General features: G+C 47.0%; 1 protein-coding gene across 8 annotated transcripts in view; it reads right to left on the reverse strand.

Annotated features, from left to right (window-relative positions):
• Positions 1-2,074: 2,074 nt before the first annotated feature.
• LOC116840204 (SAM and SH3 domain-containing protein 1-like) overlaps positions 2,075-10,076 on the reverse strand; it is a 423,731-nt gene continuing 415,729 nt past the window's right edge. For all 8 annotated transcript variants that reach the window (XM_032810903.1, XM_032827438.1, XM_032819272.1 and 5 more), the window contains 3 exons: positions 9,694-9,906; positions 7,533-7,683; positions 2,075-6,847 (listed from right to left, as the gene is read on the reverse strand). In XM_032810903.1, coding sequence (XP_032666794.1) covers positions 6,099-6,847; positions 7,533-7,683; positions 9,694-9,906 — 1,113 coding nt within the window. In that variant the 3' untranslated portion in view covers positions 2,075-6,098. The remainder of the gene's footprint in view (positions 6,848-7,532; positions 7,684-9,693; positions 9,907-10,076) is intronic.

Here is a 10,076-nt window from a genome sequence, read left to right on the forward strand (position 1 = left end):
GATTAACGATCGTCACGCTGCGTCGGTGCTGTTTTCCCCGCGAGAGAGATGGCCGCGCGTTTCCCGGACTTTCCACAATTACGAGCAACGGGCGAGTAGGAAGATAGTTAAATAAGAGGATCTTCCCAAGTAACGGCAGATAACCAAAGCGCAAAGTTTGCGAGCCTCGCGGAGTTACTAGCAGCGGACGCGAAGTCGTCCGTCATTCGGAACTTCTTCCCGCTAATGGCCCCGTGTGGCAGCGTTAAAACCGGCGAGGAGAAGCGCAGGGATGGCGTGGAGTGGGGAGGGGACGAGGGGTTGGTGTCGCGTACTTATGAAATGACATGGTAACGCTTAATGTCGAGAGGAGCTCGTTAATCGAGCAAGAAGCGTCTAATTATTCCATTTGCGCGAGTATTCCGCGGAAGAGCGGCCGCAAGAACGACGGAACGCGTCGTCGTCGTCTTACGCGATTCGTTTTGCATTGTTTGAAGCCCCGACTGACGCGCGATTTGCCTTTCTAATTAATTCAGTATGTGTGACGCGCGTGCGGGACGGTCGTGTCGCGCGAGACACGTAGTCGTGGGACCTCTTAAACACACACACCGTATTGTTGCAACGTGACGGAAAATTCGAACGCTCGTCTGCAAGTCGATAGACTGAAATATCTGATGCACCAATGTGAATAGCCCGGAATCAAACCTCTTCTCTTGAAGATAGAATTTTGAAGTACCTGTTCTCGTAGAAATTGAACCTCGTTGGTGTCCAGCCACGAGATAGTAAATTTGTGTTCAACATCATCTAGTCAGTGATGTAACGTTCACTTCTCTTAACAATTAGAGGAATAAATTAGTTGACGATCAAACAAACAAAATTACAATTATAAGATGAGAAATTATAAGTAGCTGCTCGCCAATAATGTAACGCTCAATTCTCATTTTCAGATGTTTATGAAATTAACGTAATCTCAATTTTGATGTTTGACTTAATCTTTTAAAATACAAGTATACTAATAAATACTAGTAATAGTGATATAGTAGTTAAATTATGTATTTTAGGATAATGTCATCTACTTCATTATATTTGATATGCAATGAGATAACAAGCAGATAACAAACTTAATTCTATATTTCGATGAATAATCAACCAGTGCAGATTAATGTAACGAATTAGAAAATTTACTTTCACTTCTGACGTCATTAATCAAAATGGCCGCGGCGAAGACACAGGAATCTTAAGGACGTCACACAAAGAGATATCAGCGCGCGCCGCGCGATGAAAATATTCTTTAAATTTCTTGAAATCTCATTCAAAGCGACAGTGAAAATATTGCCACTTGAAATCGCAAGAGTGAACGTATCGCTCAAGCTTGAAGCGGATTCTGACTACATATGAGTGAACGTTTCGGTTGATAAGAGTCAATACGTTCTTGTATGTGTGGCTGTATGTGAACCATATCAGGTTCAATATCGAGTGAAAATATGCATTTTATGTAAGTGAAAAATCACTCGAATTCGAGTGACTCAATGATCAGTCTATTTCTCAATTTCATCTCAAGAAATTTAGAGAATACAGAATATTTCTTGATTATTTGCTTGAATCTTTTCATGTAAATTTATCTGTGAATCTCTCGTTGAAAATCTCGAATTTTACTCGTAAAAATTTGTAAATTTTTAATTATCTGTTCACGCGAAAAATAATTGGGAGACATCCTGTTATTTTATATTCCATTGATAGACTGAGAAGGGCCGCTCACTCAGCGCGAGGAAATCTCGGCTGTGCGCAGAAACGCGGTGCAATGATTTCGTTAATCAGTCGCGCGTTAATTACACGCGCGTTAACGAATACTTTTTACTCCGCTTCGTCTTTAATTAAAATCCCAGGATGCAATACGTGTGCATAAGCGTTGTTTCAATGAAAAGATTACGGTGTACACGTTGCCTTAATTAAGCACTTACCGTTTGCCGTTCGGCGCAGCTGCTTGTTCGCCTCCTCGGAGGGATAATCGGGCGGATTATATGGAATCGGAAGTTTGCCGAGGGCGCGTGCGTAATCGCCGGGAAATGAAATACACGCGACACGAGGACGCGTCTCGTTTGAATCTTCCATCCGTTTATTTCTATTCACAGTCAATAAATTAACACTTATCGCTGGAAACCATATGAGAACCGAGAGACGATAAGAATTATGTGTGATGATCCGTGTGTGTATGTGTGTATGTGTGTTTGTGTGTTTGTGATGACCATCTATATAAACCCCGCAATTAACTAATAAATACAAAATCAGCTTATAAAAAGGTCCGGCGACGCGCGCCAGTCGCGCCCGCGATCGCCGTGCTCTCTAGAATCTGCATTTTCGTTTTATTCTTTTCCTTTTCCTCGTTACTTTATGTACATTATATATCCTGTCGTTTGTGTTAACCACGCGAGAAAAATGGACTAGACCGCTACACGTAAACGCTGAATTTCCTTCGCTAGCTCGACTCGGATTCGACCCTGAGCGCCGTCGCGCTTCCGTGGGCTCCCTCGATCGACTCGAGTCAATTTATTTACCGATCGTTTCGTCTCGAGAAGAGCGCGTAAGGATTCTCTTTCTTTCTCTCTCTCTCTCTCTTTGCGCGCGCGACGCCAAATAGGCCTTCTTCTTCCGTCAAACGACTCGACTCATTCTCTTTCCCTTCGTTCTTCAAAGGTTCGCTTAAATTATCTATTGCGATTACTGCGTCTTGGGTCTACGATTAGAATGAATTTACTTTACATCGAATGCTGCGTAATTTCCCGAGCTAATAAAATCACTATCGTGTCTATATTCATACTCTCATAAACTCGTTTACTAATTTTCAACATCGTTTCGTGTGTTACTCTCTCTCTCTCTCTCTCTCTCTCTCTCTCTCTTTCTCTCGCTCACTCGCTCTTTCTCTCGTTCTCTCGCACACATACACACACGCTCGAGCTCCAATCTCGACATCTCGCATTCTCCTTTCCACGCCGCTTCATTCGTCCACTACACGTATTATTACTCTCGATGGAACGGATAAACTAGCAGACGTCACCGAGACCGACGTATTATTTAGCGCATACTGCCTGCCCCGGCATCTCTCGTACCGTCGAATCGTCGATCGAACAAAGAAAAAAGAAAAGGGAAAAGAAATAAACCGGTCCACTGGCGGGGACCGTACGCGCGCGCGGGCGGCACGCGAATTAAATCTCGCTCTCGGAAATCGCGAGGAAGCTCTCGATCCCGGTGCGAAAAATGACGCACCGCGGGCCGCGATCGAGCGCGTCGCGTTGATGATCGATCTCGACGTCGATGGAAGCAACTTGCACTCGACTACGCTTGCTCGAGCGAACCGTAGCCGACTTGTGGACCGATCCTGGCTCCTCACAGTGTCCTTCTTCGTCTTCCTCCGACTCGCTTCTCCGGTGATGCGATTATAAGCGCGGCGGGCGACATTTTGTAGAAGAAGCGCGCGCTCGCGGATTTACCTACCTACTTTACGTAGATGACGACGCGGTGTAAAAGGTGCACATGTATTGTACGTGTGAAACGCTTTCGATGGGGCGATCTGTGTCGCGACTACGTACCTCGGGGACGGCAAACTCACTCCGAAGTCCCGTTAATTTCTGCACCGTCGCTTCGCTCGTCTTGAAACCAATTGCCGCGCGCGCAGTAATTCGTGTCGCTCCAATCGCAGAAGGTGTTTCGCTGAGCGATTGAGACGATCGATGTATCGACGTGTACACGTGACTCGTGCGTTTACCGTGCCCGTGATACGGCATCGCGCTGAAAGTCTCGGGTATCATTAGCCGCTTCCGTGCAGCTGGCTACTCGCCGATGCACACGTTCGATTGTGGGGTGCGCTCCTCCACGTGTCTCGTCCTTACAATTAATAACAACAACGCGCGTCGGGAGTTGTCGCTACGACTTGTAACAGTGAAAACTTATGACTTACGATTTATTATTATCCGTCGGGCTCCTTCCTCGATTCCGCCCTTGTCTGTTCCCTGCAGCCTTTTTCCTGATTGCGCCCCCGCGTCTCGTAAATTCATCTACGATTTTACACTATACAAGAGATGTACATAAGATCCAACGGTATCATATATGTATATATATATATATATATATATATATATATATATATATATATATCGCGTGTGTATATATATATAGTCTAGTCTTAAGTTTTGGCAAACGGGCAAGATCGATACAAAACATCGTTAAGTCCTACGCGTATAATAATCTCTATATACATACAAAATCTCTATAACTTTCAACACGTTCCTCCTCCGCGCGGCGTGGTCAATATACACATGTACAGGTTTTACCATCGAAGAACTGACAAAGTCGCATCGACGATGGGGATTGTCGATCGTAGTAGTAGTAGTAGTAGTAAAAGCGAAGTCCGAGAGTGGCGATGTGTGGCGTTTCTTCTCTTCTTCATTCTTCAATATTTTCTCTCCTTTTCCTCTGCTTTAATCGGCGTCGTGTTTCCTACCGCGGGGATTTCGCGTCCCCGCTGTTAACCACGTAGAAAATTATGCGAACGGCGGAAAAAGTAAAAAAGGCGATACTCCGCTCCCGGTTGATTCGACGTTCTCCCGTGTGACTGCACGGATCGGAATCGCGTAAATAAGCTAAGTAAGTAAAAAACGCTCGTAAGGCATCCTGTGATCCGAATGTAATCCGTCTGTATCACCGGATATATAGGGGTGGATTTTCGCGTATTCGCGCTACTAAGCGGAAAATCGTCCCGGGTGTCGTCGTGAGACAATTCATAACTGTCCCGGCGACTCGCTCTCGCGCACGTTCTCCTGGCGACAAGATCGATCGAACGTGCGAAGAGTTCGAAGATAACACGGGATATAAGAATCGCCGCCCCGCACGCGGGACGGACGGACGAGGACTCCTCGATAGCGTTGGCAGCTTTTGACGAGCTGTATCGCTCTCGTCGGACGAACTATACACGATACTTCGCAGTGATTGATTAATAGCGGGGGTCGTCGCTGGCAAAGATGAAACCGACAGATAAAATCGAACGCGAAATCAAAACTAACAGGCGCGCGTCTTTATTATCCGTTCTCTCTGTTTTCTCCTTCGTTTGTTCTCTTTTCGTGCGCAAATGAATCGCGATAACACGGTTTCGTGTCACGTCTTTCCTGTCGTCGTTTTTTCTCCCTTTCTCTCTATTCGTTTTAATCGATCGTATATTGCTACCGTATCACATATAGTATTCGCTTATTATTAATTACACGACTATGTAGGCGCGCGATGAGACCTTACTGTGTCGAGTCGCTCGAGAGCGATCGGTCAGGTGGTGGTCGTAACATCGCGAGGATGACCGGCAGTGACGTCACTTTCTGCACGACCTCGCTCCATACTCATCAAATGCATCTCTCGCTGCGAGCCGAACGCGAGATATAAACGCGAAGAAGAAACTTGGCTCGCTCTCTCGCTCTCTCTCTCTCTCCCTCCCTCCTTCCCTCCTTCCCTCGCTCTCTCCCCGGGGAGCCCTCGTTACAACTGCTGGAATTTCGCTCGTTTCGCACGATTCTTGTCTCAGTTCTTCCCGCCGCGTCCAAATATGCGAGATGCGGAATAACAAAATGTTCCCCCGACATTAATATCGGGCCGCGTCAAGAGATATTAGAATTTCCGTTCGCGTCGTTGCGCGTTGTCGTCTTTCTCTCGCGCTCGTGACGAGAATTACCGAACAAAGCAAAATCCACAGCGCTCCTTCGACAACAATAACGTGAAATGAGATATTGCTTTTGCGTACTGCTCGCCGAGCCGAGCGCTGCGCGGTCGAGCGCAACCGATGTTTCGCGATATGAGCGGAAATCTCGACAATTGCTTATCGTTCTCGAACGGAATGGAAGAAACCGCTTGCCGCTCATCAGGACCTAGAATTCGAGAGTCGCGTCTCCGTCTCGAGAGTCTCGAGAGAGTACTGGCAAATTTTGTCGAAGACGATCACGCGTGACCCTCCCGAGCCCGAACTAAGGCCGCTCCGTCGGTTTCTCGCATTAATCGCGCGACTCCGTCACTTCCGTTGGTCTCGGTCTCGCGCTGCAAATCGCGCCGCGACTGGTCGACCCGCCAATCTGCCAGGGTTTCTCTCATTGGTAGCTGCCGTCGTTGCTCTGGCCCTTGCTGCCACTTTGGGAGGTCGGCGACGCCCTGGTGAAGCTGCCGAAACTCTTGGTCGGCGAGTCGGACGCGGTGCTGGCGGAAGCGAGTACCTTGTCCCGCGGCGGCGGCGCCGAGCTGATGCTGGACGAGCTGACGCCGGAGTCGCTAGACTTCTCGCTGAGGCAGCCGCGTTGACCCAGGCCGGCGACGTTGCCGGTAGCCTCGAGGCCGAGGTCGCTGCTACCGCCCACTACGTACTTGACCATGCCGCCGAGTTTTTGGCCGGCCTCGCAGGCGTCCTCGATCACCACGGTTTCGCCGAAGTTGCCCCTCTTGGCAATGAAGCGTACGTTGCCGCTGCGCAACAACGGCGACTTCTCGAATTGGCCCTCCTTCTGGCTCACGGTCGCGCCGGTAATGGGTATGTTGGGATGAAAGTCGTCCTTGGGATCCGCGCCCTCCGTGGCGGCCGCGCCGCCGACGGCGTTCTTCGCGCTCGCCGACGTCGCGCTGTCCAGATTGTTCTCCCTCGACATCTTCGCCGACGTGGTCGTTGATTCCGGGCTGATGGTCCGCCGACTGGTCGTATTCTTGTGCGCATCGTAGCAGCCCGAGTCCCGCGGGAACTGGCGTCGGTTAAAGGGAGAACAGTGGCCGGACGTCTGGCCGGAGGTTAAGACCAGACGGCTGACCTCGTCGCCCTCTGAACTCGAGGCCAGGTCACCCTCGCTGCCCGCTGTAAGGACAGGAGGAAAAAGGGCGCGTGCGTGTGTGAGATCTCGATTCGATTTGCGCGCACGGTCGCTTCGTGATAAATGATATAAACAATCCGATCAGCGGTGATTGCGTATTTCCACGTCATGATGAGCGATGGGAGAATTTTGCCTTATTATTAATGTCGAAGTGAAATTGGCACGACACGATGAAAGCGTGCCTTGCCGGTAACAATTGGCAATTTTGATAGCGAACTTTTCCAAGTGCATATCGCATACTGAAGTTGGCATTTCGCGCACGTACATTATTATTATATTGTTATCTGCACGCGACGCGTCTCTCGGAAACACGCTATCTACATAAATTTTATCTCTCGGCGGGCGAATAAAAACCAAGTGGAAGGTCTAAAAATGAAGTTTCGTAACTACTTATTTTTATCTCCGCGGCTCTCTCTCCTTCTCTTTTAGGATGAGCACTCGGGTTGCACCTCGAGATTATTACGCTCTTAATTGCTCTTTGTACTATAATGGAGGAGAGAGGGTTATTTTCGTTTCATTTCGAGATTACGCTGGACTCTCCGAAGATACGCGCTCGCGTACTAATTGTGGCTCAATACACGCGACGGAACGAATAGCGACGACGATGAAAAGGGCTTGTGGGAAACGTGAATAATACATATGTAGCCGGTGTGCTCGGCATATACTCACATTGTAGATCGTGCAGTAACTGCACGGCGGTGAGTATCTTGGCACGATGCTCAGGTTGATGTATACGCAAATAGTCCAGATCCGCCGCCTCTAACTCCCTGAAGAGCTCCAGATCCTCGTATCCGTTCAGCACAAAAACTGGAATATGTTCCTGCGCGAGCGTAACATTCACCTTTGAAATACTACTTTTGCCCTGAATAGTTCGCTCGTGGCAGCGAATTTCGCCAGCACGCATCTCGCGCGAAAGAAGATCGCGGAAGACGCGCGATTTGCTCTCCTCCGCGCTTTGATCGGAAAACGTTGAACGCAAACGTTAAACTATACACCGAAAATGATGTAATTTTCCAGCGTGGAGAACAAATTTTCAGAATACGGATCGAATCTGTTTTTTCTGTTCTTTTTTTACACTGTACAATCTAAGTTAACAATTTGCACTAGTTTAGAAAGTTCGGAACCAAATGATTTACGTGGACTCGTTATAACCGACGTTTAATACTTCATTGCAAATATTGTTTGATGAAATATTCACCTGTATGGAGCGACAGATAAAATCAATCCCGCTTGTCAGAAACCTAAAATCCGGGCGTTGAAAATATTTTTTTTTTCGTTTTTCGTTACAAAATGTACGATTCGATATGATGAAAGCGCGCTCAAATGTTTGAACGAAGGAAAATCTCGGTAGGCTCAATTTAACGCCACTGTGACGTGAGTTAATTTGAAGGAGTACCGTGTCTCTCTTTCGGACGTTCAGCGCGGATTAAACATTTTATTTTATTTTATAAAGGCTGCACATAGGGAGAACGATTTGTTAAATCAAATAAACGTTTCTTTGGAATAGTCCAAATAAATTTTTTTGATTGACACAACAAAAATATTTTTTTGGAACTAAAAAATAAATATTTTTGTTGCGTCAAATAAAATTTGTTTGATCAATCAAAAAATTCGTTTGAACCATTCCAAAGAAGTGTTTATTTGATCCAACCAAATCGTTCTCTCTGTGTCGTGCGAAATTTGAACGGAGAATCGGAACACGATTGGTCAGGATAAAAATACTTAAAATCCCGGTCCGATATGCAAGTCGCACGGCGAGTCATTTCAAACTGTAATTAACCGGTAACTGCGTAACCGGAACGTCGAAAAGACGCGCACGAACGCGAATCTACGGCGCTCATTAAACGATCGATCATAGTGGCTTAATTAAGTGGCACAGCTTTCCGAATCGGAAGCGACGTTTCCGGGACAGCGGTTCCTCGCCCTATCATTTCGTTCCGTCCCTTCGCTTAGCACCGCGTCTCTTGAACGTTCAACAATGAATCACGATCGAGTCTAATCCCTCGCCCAATCACAATACTATACGAGACGTCCCATAATTACGCCGACAATTACGGGGTACGCTTTCGACCGGTGGGTCCCCCATCGCGAATTTGTGCTCGGTTCTTTTTCACGAGAGAATCGCAAAGACAGTAAGAATTATAAACTTTCCTCAACATTCGATAGGAAATTCAGCGAGCTTGTGCATTGAGCAAAATTCCTACACATAAAGACAAAATGAAATAAAAATTCATAAAAAAATTAAATTTTATCTGTTTGTCCTAACAAATTTAGTTAATTCCGCAAATACTTTGATGCCTTGATATTAATCATCACTCTTATTCGAAAATTTTTCATATCCGTAGTTAAAAAAAAAAAAACATTCAATAACCTCTCGGTAGTCCGTATAAATCGAACGAATTTTTTTGGTGGTAAATCAGAGGGAGAATGAACGATCGAGAGAAACAGAAAAAGAAAGTAAAAGAAGGAATAGAATATATAGGTGTAGGTGAGGATAAAAATGAGCAAGGCGGAGGCAAGAAGCGATAAACGAAGGGAGAGAAAGAGACGAATAGGAAGGGGAGAATCGAACAAAAAGGACTCGTCATGGTCTGCGGAACCTGCGAGTTGTATAAGGTATAAGTTGGAAAGCCGATGCGAACGATCGTAGAGGGAGAAGGGTGTGAGAAGGGAAGGGGCGGGGACCGAAGGGATAAAGGGAGACGGTGGAAGGTGGCGCGACAGGGACACCGAATAAAGAAACGTATAAAAGCAGGTTCTCTACTTTGCATTCGACGCCATGCAAATGCGAATCAGTTTGTTCGAGCCGCGGCGAGATATTGCTCTCTACCTGAAGATTCATTCTCTGCAAGAGCTCTTGAACGGAGCCCGGCTTCTGCCTGTATCTCTGACCCCACTTGCCCCGCTCCGGCTCGCCTCGCCTGGGCACCCTGTCGTTCAGTATCTCGACGTTTATGAACTTGAAGTGGCCTATCCTGTTGTGCACGACGCCCTTCCACAGGCCGCTCTTGTTCATCTGCACCACATCGATTATGTCTCCTTTCTGGAAACAACATTGCGACCGTAGGATTATTCACGAGATCTTGTTGCCGCGGTTAAATCGGAACGGTCGTTTTCAACAGACTTAAATGACTTCGACTAAAAAAAGAGACCCACGCGAGAGAGAGAGAGAGAGAGAGAGAGAGAGAGAGAGAGAGAGAGAGAGAGAGAGAG

Source organism: Odontomachus brunneus, unplaced genomic scaffold (assembly GCF_010583005.1).
Source record: "Odontomachus brunneus isolate Ranch 3 - 2012 unplaced genomic scaffold, Obru_v1 Obru_scaffold_001, whole genome shotgun sequence".
Lineage (NCBI taxonomy): Eukaryota > Metazoa > Arthropoda > Insecta > Hymenoptera > Formicidae > Odontomachus > Odontomachus brunneus.